Below are 23775 nucleotides of genomic sequence, written 5' to 3' on the forward strand. Positions count from 1 at the left end.
AAAAAATATACAGTGTTTACAGAGCAAAACTTGTAATGTCGCCATTGACTGTACACATGTATTGAGGCAAAATTCGAAAATTCTGACCAATTTAGAAAATGTTATGTGTTGCAAACAAACAAGAACGTGATTTAGAACAGTTAGAATTGCACCTATGAAAACATTTTGCGAATGTAACACAACTTCTAATTGGTACAAAATGACAAATGTATGGAAGCCTTGGAGGGTCACTTTTGAGTTTCGACTTACGGATATTTTACTTTTGACTTTCGACTTTTGATTTGTGACTTACGTCTTATGACTTTTGGCTAACCCATTTTACACGTGCTTTAGAAGCTGAAAGCAGCAACTTTGGTTTCAGGTATGTTTTTAAACGTTTTAAATAATTTCATTCAGATTTGTCATGGAGGAGAGGATGTGTTAAGGAGGGAGTTTAATGTTATTTGATATAATCCAATAGTGGTAACATATCACAGACTTAAATTCGACAAGTGTGGCTGTGTGTGTAAATATGTTCATTATATTAGTGCTTATACATTTTTTGTCCTCATCACAAAATCTATCCATGAGTAACAAATAAAATAACTGTTTTACAAGTAGACAGGGAATACAAGTTTTACGTCTTAAAATGGCATGGTGCACAGTATTAAACATGTATCGCAATTCAGCATTTTATTGAGCTAACACGGAATCAGTAAAGAACGGCAAGTGCTATGTTCATACACACACGTACAAAGTTAACTTAAAATTGTAATCGAGCACCATTTGCGTCTAATTTTGTTGTATATTTTAACAATTGAGAAAAGAACATTTTAGAATAAACGTAGATATAGAACCAGTTAGAACAAAATATCTTTCAAGCATTTAAAATATTTTTTCGCACCTATCAATCTTTAAAAAACGGAGCTAACAGATTTACCCATTTTATATAATATGAATGTATAAAGATTTAGATAAAAGATAAACTCTTATTTCAGACACAACTACTGGACAAAAGGTAACGAGGATGAAAGCCTTGATGTTGATCTGTGCCTTCATCATTATGCTGTTCAGCATTACCAAAGCTACCGTGCCAAGATACCTACCCTCAACATCTATAACAAACAAAACTCTGCTGATAATACAGTACTTTCTGGTACAGCATGGCATTACGACGTCATTTAGTACAATGAATAGACTTTTTAAACGCTTAAATTTCTAAAACGGCGTAATGGAATATATACTCCTATTGAGACTGTGTCTGATGTTATTAACAGAGAAATACAAACAAATGGACAACGCATAGAATACCGTACAATATGGCGTAGGTTAATGCTGGATTACCACATGTACGTCAAGGGAGACGACGTCATGGAAATAATGAAACCGCTTGATCCGGGTGGTATTGAGATGCGGAAAGCTCATCGCTTATGCCGACGCGTATACTACGCCAAAAGAAACCAGTTTTATATGACATATGGACGGTAAAAAAAACTTAAATTAAACAAGGATTTTATATCCATGGTGCTGTGAATGGGTAAAGTAGAAAAATAACATGGTTTAGAGGTCTTGGACTCAAATAACGACTCACACCTTATTGCAAGATACTTTTAAGACACCTTTAATGAACATTATCAAGTCCCCCCTCACCCATTTACTAGGTTGTTTTGATGTTTTTGGTACGGAAAACTGCATTGCTTTACTATTGCAGCAATACTTCAGACACGATTCTACAGATCCGATAGTTGGTACTCGAAGCATTGTAGCTGGAAAAAGCACATCTAACCAACGCATTAAAAGTGGTGGTGTACATTACGAGAAAAAATGGAATCCATTGGTAGATTTTTTTTAAACACTTACGCGATACTTGTGTATTTAATGATCTGGATCCGATACAATGTGAGAACTTAAAATTTTGCTTCATGGACCTCATACAAACCGAGTTAGACCGGATTGCACATGAAATAAGGCAACAAAAAAGAGTTTCTGTTATTTGTGGTAAACCTGACGCACTGTTTTTTGTACCAGGTCTGTATGAAACTCCCGACTTCGGCAATGTAGTTAACTTGAGAGACGTATATATTTGCAAAGAACATGTTTTCACGCCCAGGAAGACAATGTGAGGAATTCATAGAATTAGCACCCCTTCTGAAGCTAGATCTACAGATGCCATTGGACGCTGATTCAGCACTACAGCTGTGTACCGAGTTGAAAAATTTAATTTTGAGAATAGATTTAATATAAATACGCTTTGGATCGACTTATACTGATTTTTTTCGTGTTATTGATAATATACTAGGTTACTATAGGTTAAGTTTCAAAATATGCTGTTTTAAAATCATAAAGACGATAGTCTACGATTTCACTTCATTATATGGTTGTTTTAAGATATTGGCTTGTAAATATTGAGCAAATTACAATATATTTGTAAATTATCATTTAAGTTATAACCACTCTAATTTGCACTATAAAGCATACTGTAATGAAATTGACAACATTGTTTAGTTGTATACCTAAAGGACATCTGTATGCAAAATTTAAGAAAAATTTACGTACGGATTTGGAGTTGTAGGCATTATTATGAGTCAGAACATATACATTAAAAAGTTTTTTAAAAGAAATACATGTATTGAAAGTCTAAAAAAATATCCGTGTAATCTCATTTCAAACATGTTTTGCAAAATGTTGTTTGTTTATTATGCAAATAATGGTTTGCAACTCTTCTATCAAGCCCTGGTAACAAAACGGCTGCCCGACTAGGAATAGCACCTCGTTCTCCCGCGTGACTGGCAGGTTCACTTTCCACTATGCCAAATGTCACAGGGGGGGGGGGAGAAAGATATGCAGCCATACCGGGATTCGAACCCGGAACCCCTTACAGGGCTAGCTCTGTCCCGACCGTGATTGCACATCATCTACTGAATATAGATTCGTACCGTGACATATAAGTTATACGTGTAATTTCAAGTATGTGTAATTAGATGCAAATGTTTTATTCATTCGCAACAAATAGCAACCATGCTTTATAGGGTGTATTATGGTATTTAAAAGGAATATATATGGTTGTTATTTCAAAAATAGTAATTGATCTTTGTATAAATGCTGACTTATTTTCTCGTGTTTATTTTTTAGGTTTTGCCTTATGACTTTTCACTTATAATTTATCACTTTTTACTTATGACTTTTATCTTTTGACCTATAACTTTTGCCATTTGCTGTTACTCTTTGCCTTAGTATAGACATTAGTTTCACTTAATTTTAGATGAATGCAAAATAAGCAAATTTGTGATACAATCACCAAACGCAAGGGAGCACATCAGCCGAGAGTGGTATTGAAGTCATATGATGTTTACAAGTACATTTAGCCACCAGCCTCATTTTTGCATTAGAATTATTGCATTCATATGTTTTTTTTTATCACAGTTGATCGTTTTTACGTGAAGAATCAACATCAATTGTTTATGTGAAATCATATGTATAGAAGTTTTAATTCGGGACATTCATTTATAAGTGTCATCTGCAGCATTAAGTATTAATAAATAAAGAATTTTCTATTCAGATTAAACAGTTCTTAGCTATTTTCTAGATGTGTAGCTTTATTACAATTTGAAATAGATTATTTAATTCCTTGTTGAGGTTAGTCACGGTTGATTGGTACGCTAATTTTCCGTGTTGACTATTAAAGAGGGTACAAGCGTTAGGCATTATAATACATTAAAATAAAGGAGATATATGTACGAAATATTATGTAGTAGTAGCTTTTTAAGGCTTTGTATTTTGCTACAAGCAGCGGTGGAATATTGATCAATTTTCCAACGTTGCAAGTAGAAAAATGCATAGCCTCAGAAATCTACTTCAACATAATTTTACTTTTATTATATACCTTTTTGTTTTTAGTAAAATGATTTTCATTAAACTACACTTATATGAGAATTTTCAGAAAATAAAAAAATAAATATATGACTGATGGATGAATACGTAATTTATGCAAAACCGGCGACGCCTCTTATTGTTCTGGTTCCCGTTTCTAAATGCTACGTTAGACACAGCTAAGCCGAAATAAACAGTATTTAAATGTTACAGAGAATTAATTTATCTATGTAGAGATAGTGTTCCATTAAAATAATATTAAGTAAGAGGTTGAAATGAGCAAAGTAGAAATAGAATAGCAATCACTATAGAAGCAAACTGTGTGGAACCAGCCAGCCCCCTTAACAGAATACCTAAATATACCTCTACCGAGAGACCACACTACCAAAGGTTTTTACCTCACGGTCTTGTCCTTCAATTGACAGGTTGGCAGAGCTATCAATAAATGTTTGGAATAAATGCGTTTAAACAGATAACAACAAACATTTTTTATTCTACAACCGTGCTTTATTTTGTTTAACACAATTGTTGTCTTATAAGAAAATAAATGTATTAAATAGGCAAAACAAACTGAATTTGAGCTTCATTATATTTAATTTAAAAACAGAGATAAGAAATACAGAGGTAAGCATTTTTGTTAAAATAGCACACATGCCTTACTTAAAAGCTAACACTTAGGAACAGCTAAAAATAAACACTGCCATCAACAAAAACATCAAGTATTTACGTCACAGAAGACATATATACATGCAATATTTCTACAAAACAACACATCGTTGATACGTTACTGATGAAAAACTAAGAAAATCATGAGTGATCTAACGAAGCTTTTGAAAACATAAGATAAATTAGGTAAACTAGCAACGCTAGAGTGACTGTATTATTATTGAAGTGAAGATTTTTAAAATCATTGTCAAAGCGTTATTTCTTCATTTCTAAATGTTCAAAAGAGAGATAAAAACAAACACAGTCTCTAGCTAAAAATTTCCTAGTTACTTTTAAGAAACTCTATACATTGTATAATGTATATATTAAATAACGTCCATAAGTTCGTTTTGTTTTTCGAAGAATAACCGACTTTATATGTAATGGAAATATCATAGTCTTTCGTAATGAGCATACCCCCAACCCACAGCATGTCGAAAAAGGGAATGTTTAACTAAGAAGAACGATTAAATGTTATAATCAGAAGTTTTGTTAACAACACAATGCACTCTGTCTCGCCGACATATATATGCCAGTAAATTCAAGTTGATGCCAGATTTGAGATAATTATGAGTTTAACAAAATCTATGTATGAAAAAAAAAATCAACAACAAATCAACAACAAAGGGGATTTTCTAAAATGTAGCTACATGTATGATAGCAGAAGTATGTTTCTTTCTGCCACGACATGCAAAGTTTGATTTCGATACCTTTCTTTTAAGTTTGAAAATTTACAAATACTGAAAAAATTGAAAGCCAGAATTATGAATTCATGATTTTTCACACTTTCTCTGTCTCACCATGACGTGTATACCGATACAAGTTTTGTACCATATTGGATGTATGGACAGTATAACATAAACGTGGTGGGACGTGACATTGCTTGTTTCCAATAAAGCGTCCACAATAAGCGGTGGGGTTAAAACTTGAAAATTATTGAGCGTCTGAAACAAGTGTGAAAAAGTAACGCTCTTATTCCAAAAATGTCTGAATATTTCCATAGACAATAACGAAGAAAACCAAATCACTAGTGTTTGGACATGTACTACTTCTCACTCGAAACGAACGCTGTTTTGCCATGAAATCTCTTACTCTTCTAAACTGGCTCCAAAAACTTGACAAATATGTATTGCTGGTGCTCTTGCAACTGATTTGTAGTTGAAACTATTCGACAGCATGTCCTTAATTCCTACAGGTAGCTTTACTAGAATTTAAACTGAAAACATTAAAAGTATGTGTTATCTCAATTGAAATGAAATACATATAATTATATACAAAATGAAATACAAAAAAATCCCTTAATACATAACTGTATCAAAAGTTTATATACAAATAACATGTATTTTGTACTTGGTATGTGACCTAAGTTATTGATACTGAACAAGTGAATTAAGTTTCAATATTATATCATAACTGGTTTATGGGACCACATCTAACAAACATTTTAGCTTTAAAAATGGGCATAAGTATATCAAATTTTGCGCCACTCATACGAAACTTGGTCATTGATCTAAGATGTCAACACTTAAATGTGTTCTAAGTTTCAAATGAATCGCTACAATAGTGTTTGAGAAACCATTTTTCATGAAAATTCTAAGCCATGAATTCAAAATCGAAAAAGAGGCATAATTTGATAACAATGCAATGCAAAAAAAAACAAGCAAAGAGATTTCTAACTTAGAGCGTGTTCTAAACAAGTGTGTGAAGTCTTTGTCAAAATAAGGCCTATAATTTGGTCTATATTCAATATTAGATGGACGAAGAATGAACTACGGATGAAAACCGATTGTAACTGCAGCAAACAACAATGCGAGACTGGTTTGGATTTAAAACTGGAACCCATATAAAAAATAAAGCGTTTGATTCATACGCTGTATGTCAATTTGAGATTATATATCCCTGTTCCGGAAATCAAAATAAAAAATGGATACCCAATGCAATGCAATGCAAGCAAAGAATTTTCTTTTCTTAATCAATTTAAAAGGCTTATATAAGAATAACATTCTGTTCTTGCATATGAGCCCACATATTTTTTTTTAAATACGTCTCCAGGAAACTAAGGTAAATAAACTTACCTCGTCTGAATCGTTGTCATATTCTACCATATTTTCCTTGGAAATTATAATTATGATGGAAAGCACGTGTGAAATAACAAAATACATAAGTCAAAAATCAAAAGTCATAAATCAAAAGTCATAAATCAAAAGTCATAAGAAAATAGTAAAATAAATTTATAAGTCAAAACTCAAAAGTGACCCTCCAAGGCTTCCATACAAATGGATTTCCATTGTTATTGTCAGCTTTAAAATGCAAGACTAAAGGACAAAAAAGATACCACCTTAAATAGTACATGTATTGGGGTTATAAAAACACGTGGTTAATAAATTTTAGACAAATTCAAATTGTTAAATGTGTTTAAACTATTGTTATAGTAAAAATATAAGAAATTACTTGAAAACGATGAGGAGTAAAAACAAAGAAGACAAGATAACCATTCAACTTTATTGTCTTCGTCAGAAATAACAATATAAACAACATTTCAAAAAGTGAATATAAATGATAATGTATGATAAAATAAACAATCTAAATAATGAGGGGGGATGTTAAAGCACTTGTAACAAATCTGATTAAAATATAATTATGTAAGCTATTCTAATGACGTCACATCGTGTAACGTCAACGTCATTATAATAACGTGAAATAGGATATTTTTTTCTTGAAAAATGACATCCAATTTGAACATGCTTACGAGTAAAGGGAGCTAACTATGACTATTAACGTAGTTTAAGGTTTACTACAGTTGTCTTTCCATTACTATCATACTTCTTTCATCATAGCTGCAAACTCTGAAAATGGAATAAAATTACATGTATAATAAGATGACAGGCATGTATACACTACAATAATGTAATATAAGTCTTAAGTTTTCTAACAATGTTACTTTTGAATGTGAAATAACTACTGAAATATTTGTCATTGTTGGTATAATTTATTCATTTCTATATTGTTAAATCCTTTCTTTAAAGATATATTATGTTCATTCTTGAGAAAATTTATTTTAATCACTGTAATTAATTGAAATCTGTAAATTGTTACTAAATACACGTATGTCTAATTTGATTAAAAGAATGAATCAACTATGCATAGGGAGCTGTGTTCCCTTTTAGAGGTCAAGTAAAGCTGGTCTTTTCTTTAAAAAAATGCCAGTTTTTTAAGGCGATATAATTCTTTTCATGACTATCTATAGTGTGTATAATTTTAAACATAACATATCTATTTATTTTATATTTACAAAGAGGCTGTGTAACAATTTTCAATATTTTCTCATATCAAATTTTAGCATAGTATATCTTTAAAAAAAATGGATGAAACGGTGTTTACTTTTAACTTAATTTTCATTTTGTAATAACATGTGTCTTCTTGAAAAAATTTGATTTTTAAGCTCACATACCTTGTTAAACCAAACATATATACATGTGTATAACTAAGTAAGGTATAACATTTAGTTAAACAGCTCAATTCATTAAACAACATTTTAATTTGTTTTATCACAACAACAATTCAGCTGCTCTTTTATTTATTGTCAAAGAAAATGCCAAAATGTAAATAATTTTCTCTGAAATGTAAAATACATTATGTCTACACAGCAATTTTAAGCTAAATTGGAAACTTAGAAGATGGCATTCCAGGCATTGTATCGTCATGTTGCGCCCAAGCACGAGACAGCGAACTGTCCTAGATAAGCCACCGTAGTTTTCAATTGGAAACGTACCTTTAAATGTTAGTTTGCCGTTTCCTTCAGTGTCTGCCATACGAATCATTGAGTTTAGCTCCTCATCTGATATTTTACAATCTAGTTTGGCAAGAAACTCTCTAAGTTCTGAATGTCCAATCTCACCTGCAATAGAGATGTAATATTTAAATATATTTATATATGAAAAGCGAATGAAAAATAAAGGAAATTGTATACTTACATACATGGAAATAACCAACTTTCTTACTAAAGTTAAATACCGATTAAACTAATCTTAAAGTTAAGAAAAACAGCAATTTTAAACTCCTATCGCTTGCTATGACTAGTTGCAAATGGAGCTGAATTTGTAAGAATGTAGAATGAATGTACGGGTGTACAAGCTGATATAGGCAGATTAAGGGTTTGGTATAAACTCTGAATTATGATATAATATAAGAACTAGCCTTTGTTGTCTGTGTCCATCATGTTAAATGCCTCCAGGTATTCCCCGTCCTCTTGTCCTAGTTTTAAGTTCGCCATCAATGTGAGAAACTCGGGAAAATCTATCTGGCCACTCTCTGAAAAGTGAAAATTTAGAAATCATTGGTCGACAAAGGTAAAACAATTCAATTCACTATTACATCCAGTAAAAACATTTAAAATTCATCGCCAATATAACATATATACAATGGCTGTTAGAAAAAAACATGAAGTCATATTAATAAGGTCGACAATAACAAAACAAATCAATATTAACATGATTATTTAATGATAATTGACGAAGCCATTATGAGAATCAAAACTGCTTTTTGTTTATCTATTTATGCAGTTTCCAAAGAAAAAGTATGGAGCACAATTAAGAACATCATAAGAGGTTCATCAATTCTGCTTAAACGTGCTCGTTGTAGAATATGGGAATTTCTGCGAGTGTAAAACCTTTCTGTGCTTTGTATGTTGCATGCCCTATACTGTTAGTAGCTCAGTTTTTTGTATTTTGATATTATTTAAATTGAAGCTGACTATCCCATTTTCAAAGTCGGACGAATCGAATATACAAATTCTGCATGTTGTGAATTAAAGCGGCCTTCAACTTTCTTTAAGGTTAAATATGTTATATGAATGCAAATCGTTACATATTATTGTCAAATCAAAAGAATTTATGTATAAAATGAAATTTGTCGTCGATAAAATATATAATTCCTCTCTCTACATGTATATGTCAACTTATAAAGCGGACGGTTCGTTTTTATATTCTATTTTTAGAAAGGAACGTCATTGCGAGCTATGAATATCTTTTGGGGCGCTGTTTTGAAGAAGCTTATAAGTGAAGTATATTACTCAAATACTTTGTTTGAAACAGCACAGAATTCTTTTCCAACAAAAAATAAAAGCTGAAGACAGGCCACTTTAAAGTATCTGAATAAACCTACCATCTTTGTCAAAATGTGCGACAATATCAAGAACATCTCCAATTGGTATTTCTCTCCCCATACTCTTCAACATGTCATTCAGTTCCCGAACATCTATTGTACCACTGCTATCTTTATCAAACTTCCAAAATGCTTCTTTATATGCTGAAATACGTATAATAGATTTTACAAATTATTAGCTCGACTAATCGAGCGTCGGTGTCACACTTAGGTAAGTGTTTGCTTGCATCCTTGTATCTCCATAAGTACTGAAGGCAATGGGTTGAAACTTGACACACTTATTTGAGAACATAATAAGAGGTCGCTGTTCAAACCCAACGTAGATTTTGACAATATTTTTTTAACTTAGGAAATTTTACATTATCCTTGTTTTACTATCAAGCACAGAGAATAGTCAAGCACGCTGTCCTACCGACAGCTCTTGTTTTGTATAATCATTTTGACTTTTTACTAAGTTTTTAGTACATCATTTAACTCTCGAACTTGTGGGTTAAGTTATTTTTTGTCAAATACTGAATCTAAAGATAATTGAATTGAAAATGAATACGAACTGTTTTAAACAATTTTATTTACCAGCATTAACAGAAAAATACTTTACAAGATATCCTACATTCAATTACCAAATGAGCTACAAACGTATCATGGTCACATTTTCCTTACTTTACCGGTATCTATATCATGTCTTCTCCGAGAAATACGCAGGGTTTCTTCTTTGTCGAAAAAAAATGTAAAAATAAAAGAACAAATGTACCAATCCCATCAAAATTACATGCCGAGATACTTGCTTAATCTTTTAGTGTCGCTAATTCTACACCATACTTTTCCGGAAATGGACTATCGCACGGTGAACATATCAGATATGCGGATTTACTAAATGTTTTTATTTAAATATCATCTCAAAAATGTTTAAAACCTCAAGCTGTTCCTAGATATTTTTTCCTGAACGTAGACCGAAAGTTATCTGTTTACCATGCATGGTCTACGTTTAGGAAAAATATCTAGGAACGGAGCGAATGTATGTTAACGTGAATAAATTCATCTACGAGATAATTCATTGTGTAGCTATCGATCTTGGGTTCGAGTCCTACTCGAGTCACGACCATGTTTCATCATATGACACCAGTGATCGAAAGTGATTTCTTTAAGTTCAAGAGCTTGTTTTGCTATCGAGCCAAAATAAAAATGTTCAAACTAATTGTTTATCTTACGAGCACGGCTGTTTAAATATTTCTATTTTGAAATATCTGAGTCAATTGTTTTGCAGGGTTTTATGATTAGATATTGCAGAAATTGACACCTGTTATCTCATTGAAGCCCAGCCCAAAATCTTACCGTGTGATTCAAGGTCGTATATTACATACAGTTATTTATCAAAGCAAGTATACAATTTGATATTTACCTTGAATTTCATGATCCGTTAACTGGTGAATCTGAAATTATCCAAACATGCTTGGAATAATATATTTTAAAATTGTGTAAACAGATTTGCATTTACGTTGAAATTAAAGTAAGTAAATATTTCATTATATAAGACATGTATTTATAAATAGCAATGATAAATGATTTAACACTCAATTGTTAACTCCAGTCCCCAGATTCCCTGAAAATTATCGCAGGTTTTGTAATGTAGCAGCCTATTGTAACTCCAGTCCCCACCCCATGTCCCCAGGGGAATAGCGGAGGCTTTGTCGTCTGAAAAATTGAAAACCCCGGTAAAGGTTTGTCTTTTTGGAGAAGTAAGATGATAAAATCAATCACACAAGGTCTGAAATGTCAGCCATTTTTATGGCGACAATCCAATCTTCCCATCAACTCCGTAATTTCGAGACATAAGGAATACCTGACTTATTTCCATATATATATCCCCAGCACTTTCCGGGGAGGGTGTTCCGGTTAAATGCAGGTTAAAATTTCTATTCCAGTAGTTACAAACAGAACACATTTAGGTAAACAGGGTTATTTTGGGAGTCTTGATCTACAATTTGTATTTTACTAAAGTGGATTTTACAAGGTCATTATCTCATGAGACGCTGGGTATGCACGTGCACTTACACGTGCTATAGTCAAAGCATTGAAAATTCATTCAAGATACTTATAATCAACTCAAATACTACTTCTGCAATTATGTTTTGTAAGACATTTATCGCCTTCTAGTGCTGACTTTCAGCCTTTTTGCAGTATCCAAAGAACAAAAATAATAACATACAACGTCTATTTGGCATTGCTATGCCGCTTCCAAAATCTCTTTACATACTTTGCTTCTTAGTGGCGACAGTTATACCATTTATAACAATACTTCATACATCTGTTAACTATACTCGTATCATATCAGTTTAACCTAAAACTCTTAATGAAATTATATCAAAGAAATAAAAAGTGTTACCTGTTTGTTTGGTGGATATATTTCAGACGGGTCTTTTTGAAATATAACTTCTTGTTTTCTTTTTATCGAAGGCCTACTCCGTCTTTTGGAGGGCGAAAATCTTTCCTCCAAATTTGACATTTTTAAAATGAATATTACAATATTAAGATACTATGTGTTATCACACCATTTTGATGTATAGAATAACTTGTCAACACGTTAGAAATATCAGTGGTAATAAATTGGTATATTGATTTCATAAGATAACTGGATATTTTTTCAATGTTATTGGATACCTGTGGTGAAAACTTAACTAAATTGGTAATGCATTATAGTTATACATGAAAGCGGTTTTAAAATACTTAAAGAAACGACATGTACCCGGCCAAGGTTGAAGAACAAGTATGTACTTTCAATACGAATACTCAACGTTGATAACATTTTATGAAACTAACAGCTGCAGTTCTTTGTTTCCCTTCTTGTATTATAGTTTGGAGACCTTTCTGTTGAAAATGTGTCAGGGTTAAATCGTATACATATACATGCACAGTGCGTTAACTGGAGTGCGGGTATTAGTTACCCGCACTCCAGAGCATGCCCATTGATTGGCTCATTTTTGCTGGGGTTTACATATTGTGACGACAGAGAAAGGGAAAGCGACAGAAATGTCATATTCAGATGTTCGTTCATTGGTTCATTTTTGCCGGGGTTTCATATTGTGACAACAGGGAACGTGCTTTTATGTTTGACTATGATACAAAAGAGAAAGAACACCAACACACTCGGCAATCTGATTAATACTCGGGGGCTACGCCCCCTCGTACAAATCAGATAGCCTCGTGTTTCGGTGCTCTTTCTATTACTTATTTCCGGTAATTTATTGTTCTTTCCTTTTAGGTAATTTGTTGCTCTTCTTTCCTTTTAGTTATATATTGCTCTCTCCTTTTAGTTATTTGTTGCTCTTTTTTCCTTTTAGTTATTTGTTGCTCTTCTTTCCTTTTAGTTATTTGTTGCTCCTTTTTCCTTTCAGTTATTTGTTGCTATTCTTTCCCTTTACTTATTTATTTGTTGCTCTTTTTTCCTTGCTATTCTTTCCTTTTTGGTAATTTGTTGCCTTTTACACAAAATTCAAGTTACTTGTTGCTCCTCTGCTCTGGTAGTTATTTGAGGCGCTTGTTTACTTTTAGGCAATTTGCTTTGAGGTAATTTGTTACTCTTCTTTCCTTTTACTTATTTGTTGCTCTTCTTTCTTTTTGCGTAATTTGTTGTAAGTTATTTGTTGTTCTTCTTTCCTTTAAGCTATTTCTTGTTCTTCTTCCCTTTTAGTTATTTGTTGCTCTTCTTTCCATTGAGTTATTTTTGAGCTTCTCCTTTTCTTTAAGGTAATTTTTTGCGTTTCTTTCCTTTTAGTTATTTGCTGTTTTTCTTACCTTTTAGTTATTTGTCGCTCTTCTTTCCTTTTTTTTGCTCTTCTTCTCTTTCTTTTAGGTAATTATTTGCTCTTCTTTCCTTTAAGTTATTTGATGCCCTTCTTTCATTTTAGTTATTTGTTGCTTTTCTTCTTCCCTTATAGGTAATTTGTTGTTCTTCTGACGTTTTATCGTTTCTTGCTCTTTTTCCTTTTATTTATTTTGAACGATTTTTTTACGAGTCGAGAGGACTAGAAATCACCTTCCTGTTGTTGTTTCTCGTACTGGTCAGCATGGTGGCTAAAATCTGTAGATTAAAAATGAAAAAAAAATGAACAAAATGTTATTTAAAATAATGACAAAACATAGTGGTATTATTTTATCATTGATTTTTCCCCCTTTTGTTGAACGCCTGATTTTACAAGCGCATGTAGATTTTTACATTTTGATACATGAATTGTGTCTCGAACTTTAAAAACTGAATAAATTACAAACACATCTTTTATGTTAACCTTTTAATAGAATTTAACTTAACTTTAATTTTATTATTTCAAGTGTATTTTACGGTTTACTCAAACCTTAAGGAAAATATTTCAACTAAAAATTAATTTCATATTATCATCTCGTTAACTTTAAATAGTTTTTCTATATTTATAAATATTTCTATTACTTTACCTAATAATGCTTCGATACTTTTCATTGAAAACCTTTTCGGACTGGTTTGAATAGCATTAATGCAATGTTTCTTTACATGTATTGAAATGTTAGTATGAAAGATCGCGTGTTTCATCTATATAATTGCGTATTTAAATTGACTTAACCTTGTCAATTAAATGTTACTTTTGGGTGGATTATTTCAGTATCTCTGACTTTCTCACGTGTCAGTGAAATTACAAAATTGCTTCATTTAGAAAAAACAGATAACGGTTACACGGGAAGAGACTTTTAAGTATACTGTACTATTAAAACAACTTTGAGGTGTTATTAAAATGTGAATAGTCCACAAAATAGGTTAAAAAACTGAAAATGGCTTAAATTAAGATAGATTTAAGATGCAAATAATGAAATATCCTACTGAAGGGTCCAAGCTTCAGTTTGTATAAAGTGTAACCACCGGTACCGTGGGTTAAAAATAGTAAGGTGTAACCACCGGTACCGTGGGTTTAAAATTGTAAGGTGTCACCACTGGGGGTATATGATGCTGCTACAGTTAGTGTAATGTGTAACCACAGGGGTTGTATGATGGTATTACATTGAGTGTAAGGAGTAACCACAGGGGGTTTATGATGGTACTATAACGAGTGTAAGGTATAACCACAGGGGGTGTATAATGGTACTATAACGAGTGTAAGGAGTAACCACAGGGGGTTTATGATGGTACTATAACGAGTGTAAGGTATAACCACAGGGGGTGTATAATGGTATTACATTGAATGTAAGGAGTAACCACCGTTGGTTTATGATGGTATTACATTGAGTGAAAGGTGTAACCACCGGGTGTATAATGGTATTACATTGAGTGTAAGGAGTAACCACCGTTGGTTTATGATGGTATTACATTGAGTGAAAGGTGTAACCACCGGGTGTTTATAATGGTATTACATTGAGTGTAAGGTGTAACCACCGGGTGTTTATGATGGTATTACATTGAGTGTAAGGTGTAACCACCGTTGGTTTATGATGGTATTACATTGAGTGTAAGGTGTAAACACCGGGTGTTTATGATGGTATTACATTGAGTGTAAGGTGTAACCACCGGGGGTTTGTGATGATACTATAACGAGTGTAAAGTGTAACCACCGGAGGATAAAGATGCTTCTTCAGTGAATGTAAGGTGTAACCATCAGGGGTTTATGATGGTATTACATTGAGTGTAAGGTGTAACCAACGGGGGTTTATGACGGTATTACATTGAATGTTAGGTGTAACCACCAGGGGTTTAAGTCTTTAAGATGGTTTTACATTGAGGGTAAGGTGTAACCACCGGGGGTTTATGATGATATTACAATGAGTGTAAGGTGTAACCACCGTGGTTTATGATGGTATTACATTGAGAGTAAGGTGTAACCACGTGATTTATGATGGTTTTTACATTGAGTGTAAAGTGTAACCACCGGGGGTTTATGGTGGTATTACATTGAGTGTAAGGTGTAACCACCGGGGGTTGAAGATGGTATTACATTAAATGTTAGGTGTAACCACCGGGGGTTTATGGTGATGTAACATTGAGTGTTAGTTGTAACCACCGTGGTTTATGATGGTATTACATTGAGTGTAAGGTGTTACCACCGGGGGTTTAAGATGACATTAAGCTGCGGTCTCACTTACTCCCGGCAGAGACCAGGACCATCCCGGTAAGTTACCGGGATGATCAAGGACGATCCGGGGTAAAATTATTGTTGCGGTCACACTTACCCCGGCAGCACTACGGTAGTTCCCAACTAACCACCCAGGATGCGCTCCGGATCATCCAGGCAGAGCCCAGGTGAAGCTACGGTTCTTGCCGGTGCTTCCCCGGTCGTTCCCGGATGACGCCAGAAGAGCCCCGGTAGACCCAGGCAGAGCCCCCGGTAGAACCCCGGTGGATTGAAAACGCCCGAAAATGATAACATTGATACATAATTTTTATTTAATATAATATCTATTGTTCAAGAATAGTAATTCATGATGATTTTCTGAAAAATCCTTATGCCATACTGGATAGAAGGGAAATGGGAAATGTTCGTGAAGTTGGCAGCCTAGCAGCCTAGCAGCCCAGCAGCCTGAAGTTGGCAGCCTAGCAGCCTAGCAGCCTGGCAGCCTAGCAGCCTAAAGAAAATTAAGAATAGTACAAACATGAAATCGTCGGATATGAATCGGAAGCACATACTTAGACCATTGCACGTCTTATTTCAGTATCGCGATATAACTTCGTTTTTTTTATTTTGACGCTTCGAAATTTGTGAAGTAAGAAAACTAAGGAAAATACAAACATGTAAACCGTCGGAAATGAGTCGGTAGCACATACTTAGACTATTCCACGTCTTTTTTCAGTATCGCGAACTTTATTTTTTTAGATATTGAACTTTGTTTGTTTTTGTTTTTGTTTTTTTGACACTTCGAAATTTGTAAAGTTAGCAGCCTAGCAGCCTAGCAGCCTAGCAGCCTAACAGCCTAGCAGCCTGGCAGCCTGGCAGCCTAGCAGCCTAAAGAAAACTAAGGACAATTCAAACATGTAAACCGTCGGAAATGAGTCGGTAGCACATACTTAGACTATTCCACGTCTTTTTTCAGTATCGCGAACTTTATTTTTTTTAATATTGAACTTTGTTTTTTTCACTCTTCGAAATTTGTGAAGTTAGCAGTCTAGCAGCCTGGCAGCCTAGCAGCCTGGCAGCCTAGCAGCCTAGCAGCCTAGCAGCCTAAAGAAAACTAAGGATAATACAAACGAAATGAGTCGGTAGCACATACTTAGACCACTCAACGTTTTATTTCAGTATCGCGATCTTTATTTTTTTAAATATTGAATTTTATTTTATTTTTCATTCTGACGCTTCGAAATTTGCGGGATTAAACATGTTTTCGAATAACGTAGGAAGTAGTCTTAATCTTAACATTTTCGCGGCTAATAATGTCGCTGTCTATGGACAATAAGCGACGTCATGTGACTTATTTATGATATGCTATTTTGTATGTATATGTTTATAATGAAGTTGACGATGTTCAACGCATATTTATTTTAGGTCTGTAAAGATAAATCGGTTGAAATGTAAAGAGATATACAATGCATATGTTTAAACGGACACATTAATGAACATAAAGATTATCTGAACTTAAGAACAATACCCATTTGATCAATAGCCGCGATACTGAAAAAAGACGTGGAATAGTCTAAGTATGTGCTACCGACTAATTTCCGACGGTTTTCATGTTTGTATTATCCTTTGTTTTCTTTAGGCTGCTAGGCTACCAGGCTGCTGGCTGCTAGGCTGCTAACTTCACAAATTTCGATGTGTCAAAAAAAAAAAAAAAAAAAAAAAAAAAAAAAAACAAAGTTCAATATTTAAAAAAAAATAAAGTTCGCGATACTGAAATAAGACGTGGAATAGTCTAAGTACATGTGCTACCGACCCATTTCCGACAGTTTTTCATGTTTGTATTATCCTTTGTTTTCTTTAGGCTGCCAGGCTGCTAGGCTGCTAGGCTGCTAACTTCACAAATTTCGATGTGTCAAAAAAAGACAAAAACAAAAAAAACAACAACAAAAAACAAAGTTCAATATTTAAAAAAATAAAGTTCGCGATACTGAAATAAGACGTGGAATAGTCTAAGTACATGTGCTACCGACTCATTTCCGACAGTTTTCATGTTTGTATTATCCTTTGTTTTCTTTAGGCTGCCAGGCTGCCAGGCTGCCAGGCTGCTAGGCTGCTAACTTCACAAATTTCGAAGTGTCAAAAAAAAAAAAAAAAAAAAAAAAAAAAAACAGAAAAAAAAACAAAGTTCAATATTTAAAAAAAATAAAGTTCGTGATACTGAAAAAAGACGTGGAACAGTCTAAGTACATGTGCTACCGACTCATTTCCGACGGTTTTCATGTTTGTATTATCCTTTGTTTTCTTTAGGCTGCTAGGCTGCTAGGCTGCCAGGCTGCTAGGGTGCTAGGCTGCTAACTTCACAAATTTCGAAGCGTCAAAATAAAAAAAAACAAAGTTCAATATTTAAAAAAATAAAGATCGAGATACTGAAATAAGACGTGCAATGGTCTAAGTATGTGCTTCCGATTCATATCCGACGATTTCATGTTTGTACTATTCGTAGTTTTCTTTAGGCTGCTAGGCTGCTAGGCTGCCAACTTCAGGCTGCTGGGCTGCTAGGCTGCCAACTTCACGAACATAAATGGGAAGGGTTTTTATACATCGCAAAATGTGGTATAAGTTTTCATCTATAAACATGCAGACCGATCTCTTGATTATTTATAATTCAATGTAATACATTTTAAAAGTATATCGACATTTCAATACTTTAAACTATCAATTCATAACAGGTGTTTTTGTATTGTTAACTAGATAAATTAAATGTCATAAATGCTTAATCCTATTGAAGTTGTCGACATTTTGTATACAGCAACCAATGTAGTCTGGATTACCTGCCCTTTTCTCTCCGTTCAATAGTACTAAATTTTATAGTACGACGGGAACCAGACTACAACCAATGAAGAAGGGCGATAAATTTTGGGCTCCTTATATACTGTTTTCATACAAGTTTCTTCCCTTTGATGAATATATTTTTGTATCGAAATATATAAACGTCACGTGACAGCATTATCCCGACATACGCGTGATTGTCGGCGTCTGTGTCCTGCTCAGTGATTCAGATTGGTAAATTACTTTGAAGAAGTGTATAATTCATCGTAAAAAAACATCGTTTCCTCAAACATCATTCTTCTGATCCCATTGCAGATTCATTTTATTTACCCTTGGAGGGTCTTCTTTGCACAATATAAGGCTTAAAGTCCTGACCAAAGCAATTTGTTTCGGAGATTACCGCCCGGCATGGTCATTTTTGGACCGGCAATTTGTTCTTTCTGTATATAAATTTAAAACATTTTCGTAAAAAACACCCTTTTCTCGAGCCAACCGGTAAAATACCATTTGTCAGATTCCGTTGCGGACTTTTATTTTTGTATTAGAGTGAAGAGTCTTCTTTGCACAGTATGAGGACCAAAGCCCTTACTCAAGCCATATGATCGGGACAGTTCCGTTTTTTTGACCGGCTATTTGTTATTTATGTGTATAAACTTTAAATTTTTCGTTAAAAAACCAACACCATGTTCTCGAGCCAACTGTTAAAACGCCATCGTTGCAAACTCGGTTTTGTACTCTTTTTGAGGGCTTCTTTGCACAATATGAGGACAATAGCCCGAACCCAAGCAATATTTTCGGGAGATTTCCGCGTGGCATGGTCTTTTTTTTTTTTGACCGGCGATTTGTTCTTTCTAAATATAAAGTGTATCAATTTTCGTAAAAAAAAACAACAACATATTCTGGAGCCAACTTTTAATTAAAACATCTTTTTTTCTTATCTCATTGCGGATTCGTTTTTGTATTAGATGGCGGGACTTCTTTGCACAATATGAGGACCAAAATCCTAGCCCAGTCAATGTGCCCGGGAGATTTTCGCGCGGCATGGTCGTTTTTTGTACCGGCTTTTTGTTCTTTCTGCATCTAAAAATATAAAATTTCATTGAAAAAACACCATTTGTCTGATTCTGTTGCGGATTCGTTTTTGTATTAGTTGGAGGGTCTTCTTTGCACAATTTTAAATATGATAACTCTCGACAGGAGATCTGTAAACTGTTGAACTACATTGTATATGGTAACTCAATCAAAAGTTACCATCGTAAATATTACAGGATTTGTTCTGTATTATTCTGATATTGTAACTCTTAATAATTGTCAACGTAAATATTATTGGAATTAATCTGCATGATTCTGGTATGTTAACTTTGTCAACAGTTGTCACCTTAAATATAAAAGGCATACTTCTGTATTATTCCGTTCTGGTATGGTAACTCTGTAACAGTTGTCAACGTATTGCATGCGTTTACTGAATGACTGATTTTGCAGTATTTATCACTATATTTCTACTGCGTGACTAACGCAGTAAGGACTATTTTTGCATATTTATTGTAATAATTTTATTTGGTAACTTACTTGGATTGAAAGTGCCGTTTGCATTGTGTAAATAATTTTATTTGTTCGTATGAAAATATCCTATATTTTGACACATTTTAAAAACTTTTATGACAATATCAATCTGGATGCGTGCTGCTTAAACAGTGGCAATAACAGGGTGATTAGATATTATTTTAACAATGATAACAACGGCGTATTCTAAGAATAATAACAATGGCGCGATGTCATTGTAATACCAGTTTCAATGAAGAGAACACTTTCTAACAACGGCGGGAGCGGGCTATGACACTATGGCGGGATGTTGTTTTTTTTAACAATATGCATGTATAACTATACACATTTTTAGCTAATAGTATCAAAGTGGGATGCTCCGGCGTCCTTCGTCCGTCGACATGCGTCAACATTCAACTTCTTCTCTGAAACTGCTTGACAAATGTATTTTAAATTTGGTCAGTAGCATCCTTGTGACAGTCACACTTAAACTTGCTCATATCATTTCAAGTGGTCCCTTTTAGGGGCCTCTAGAGCTCAAAATAGAGAAACGAAACCTTTAAACATCTTCTTCAAATTAACTCATTGATTGATGATCACCAAACTTTGTATGCAGCATTCTAAGATGGTCTGTTAATTTGATTGGCCCCTTGAAGGTGCCTCTGGAGCTAAAAATAGAAACACCTTTTAACATCTTCTTCTACTGAAATAATTGATGGATGATCACCAACATTTGTCTGTAGCACTTTTGGGTAGTTTTTAATCAAAGTTGCTCACAATATTTGATCGGTCCCTTTTTAAGGGGTCACAAAAGCTTAACACATTAAAACCTTTTAAACATTTTTTTCTTCTAAATTAATTGATGGATGATCACCAAACTTTTCGGTAGCCTTCTTGGATGGTCGGTTATTAACTTTGTTCAAATTAATTTGATTGGCCGCTTCCTGTGGCTGCTAAAGCTAAAATAGAAAAACCTTTAAACATCTTCTACTGAATTAATATATTGATCGATGGATGATCACCAAACTTTGTCTTTTGCATTCTTAGTGGGATATTTATACACGTTTGTTCAAATCAATTTGATTAGCCCCTTTTAGAGGCCGCTAGAGCTGAAATAGAAAACCCTTAAAATAGCTTATACTTAAGAAATTAATGGATGAGCAGCAAGCCTTGTCTTTAAAATATTTAGAAGAAGAAAAAACAATCAGTGTTGGGGAAATGTTATAACTAGATGGGCAAGTTGAAGTTGAGCTGGACTTGCCTTTCGAACACTGACAAAACAGTTGCTTCTGGTGAGCGGTTCAGGGCCATCGTGACCCTCTTGTTTTGTTTCATTCAATTTTAATGCAGTGGCAACGAAGTGTTGGGAATGTTATTTCATCGATGATTACTTTATTATTGTGTTATGAAGATTTATGAGAGATATTGAATGAACTATAAACGTAAATATAAATTTTTCACTTTCATCTTTATACCGTCTTTTGTCAAATATATTTGATTTGTTTGGCCGAAAAAGGAAACCGTTTTGTTAATTTTAAACACAATACAAATAGCACAACGTAACTTTATTATTTGGCACCAAATTTAGATGTTACAAACCGCAAACTTGACTTGACTCGTCTACTCAAGACGTGGCTTGAATGGATACATTAAAAAGCAGGGTTAAAAGCCTACAGTACTCATTTTATTCATGAACTTGTTCTACCCCAAACTAAAAGAGACGATTTATTACCATTTCAATTATCAACGTAATATTTAAAAAAAATCAGTGAATACTAGTAGTCATTCTGGCTCTTTCAAGATATTTCTTTTGTTAAAAGAAATTATCAAACTTTGGTCCTATGAAAAGAAAGAGGCAATCATGTCAAAGTTGGTAAAAACCAGTTATTCGGACGCTTGAACCTATAATTAAGACATATAATCGGTTTCAAGCGCATGCGAACTAAATGTAGGGCGTTTTTGCTTACAATTGCGAAATACACGTTTGTAAACATTAATTATATTTGCAATGCGTATTAAGCTTTTGAATTATGACTAAATTATTCTCAAATTCAGAAAGTAAACAAGCTAAAATGTATGTTACAAACACACTTTGATATTTAATACAAGGTTACGGTATTAATTCTTTCGTAATGTCAAAAAAAAGATATTCAAGAAGGGAACGAAAATTGAAAAGTCAACAATATATAATATGTCATGTTAAGATGTATTATTATCTCACATAAGGTAGAAATTTGTCACTCAAGAAAACCTAATAACAGGAATCAAATAGTACTATGAAAATCGTTGAATTAGTAATTAAATGATTATTTATTTCCATATTTTTTATCATTATGAATATTCAAATTATAAAGTTTATCTAAAATAAGATAGGGTAGAATGTGAAGTCTTGTCGAAACTGAAATCAGTGCGCGTAAAACCGAAAATCTTTTCATCATTCCGGAGTAAACCTGTGCTTGTAATCTTTGCATGTTAAGTAAGAATGGACAAACACATAGTGAAAATGTTTTAAGTATTTCGAAAATGCATTGATTGGCAGAGAGAATCAGTAATATGTAAACCAGTCAATTTGTTGTAATACACAGTAATGTCATTCTCTACTTCCGGTTTGTGAAAGAAATTAAATAATGTACATTTATTTTAACACCATTTGAAATAACATCATTAAAAGCTACTTTCAAACTAGCACAGTTAGGAGTATGAGTTATAATACACGTGTCAACAAGTCGTTTGATAAAAATTTCACAAAATCGTTTCACGACATCTGTTAGTAAGTATCTTTCAGTATTTTCAGGTACTAACGAATACTTTTACTTAAGCGGGTATTGTCGAGTTTACTTAAAGGCAGCTTTGGGGCTTATAAGTAGTACCCAGTACAACAATAATCCCAACAACACATTCGGAACACATCGCCCATTATTCATTGACAAAAAGAGCTCTTAAAGTTGCGATTGCAACAACGAAGCAACGAATATAGTTAAACCACGTGACTTAAAACGTGTTTGATCCAGTCAGTACGCACAGTTTACCCTTGAGAACCAAGTTATTCCCATTGATACGTGTAAACAAATACATTCTATTTTTGTAATGTAAAATGATATTTACTAAAATACTGTCTTTAATTTTAGCCTTTTAAGGTCTTGTGCACGGAATTCAACTTTTTGGTAACTTTTTGTTTGCATTTCTTTGTTAGCTTCAGATTACTTATTTACCTACCGATTTCCGTCATCTTTATTGTTGATACGTTAAATAAATAGCCAACAACACTGACATTGACTGACATTGACTGTAAATGTTGACACAAGTGATGATTGTGAAATTGATTGACACCTTTAAGTCGGTGACCACTGACGTCATCATTGAAATTAATTCTATTAAAATGTCTACTTAAATTACATGTTTTCTGTGTATAGGGAATTTATGAATAAATATCTGTGTATATATACATGTTACCAGATATACAATATTTTTAAAGCTTTACATCGGACAGTCCCAGTTTATCAAACAAATATTGGCATTTTATCAAAGTGAACAGGCTATGCAAGAAAGTGTGTGTGTTCCGTGAGGGACTGGGGGCGTGGGACTGTAAATATAAAAATGCCATAGACATCTTATTAAT

At 33.5% G+C, this 23775-nt stretch overlaps 1 protein-coding gene across 1 annotated transcript; it reads right to left on the minus strand.

The window, feature by feature from the left end:
- Nucleotides 1-7034: 7034 nt before the first annotated feature.
- LOC132741223 (uncharacterized) lies at nt 7035-12317 on the minus strand. The gene is made up of 6 exons (XM_060729351.1): nt 12101-12317; nt 11117-11147; nt 9718-9861; nt 8752-8865; nt 8327-8452; nt 7035-7400 (listed from the first exon to the last, which is right to left on the minus strand). Exons 1-6 carry the CDS (start codon nt 12218-12220, stop codon nt 7372-7374), a joined length of 564 nt encoding a protein of 187 aa, XP_060585334.1. The 5' UTR covers nt 12221-12317; the 3' UTR covers nt 7035-7371.
- Between the last annotated feature and the right edge of the window lie 11458 nt (nt 12318-23775).

Source organism: Ruditapes philippinarum, unplaced genomic scaffold (assembly GCF_026571515.1).
Source record: "Ruditapes philippinarum isolate M1 unplaced genomic scaffold, ASM2657151v2 ctg3713_1_1_1_1, whole genome shotgun sequence".
NCBI lineage: Eukaryota > Metazoa > Mollusca > Bivalvia > Venerida > Veneridae > Ruditapes > Ruditapes philippinarum.

What these genes read in the sequence shown, in the direction of transcription:
- LOC132741223 (XM_060729351.1), bottom strand. Translation starts at nt 12,220, where the DNA reads ATGTCAAATTTGGAGGAAAGATTTTCGCCCTCCAAAAGACGGAGTAGG. An exon ending in TATATCCACCAAACAAACAG is followed by an intron (nt 11,148 to 12,100) that starts GTAACACTTTTT and finishes GGATAATTTCAG; the next exon opens with ATTCACCAGTTAACGGATCA. An exon ending in CGGCAAACTAACATTTAAAG is followed by an intron (nt 7,401 to 8,326) that starts GTACGTTTCCAA and finishes TTCCATTTTCAG; the next exon opens with AGTTTGCAGCTATGATGAAA.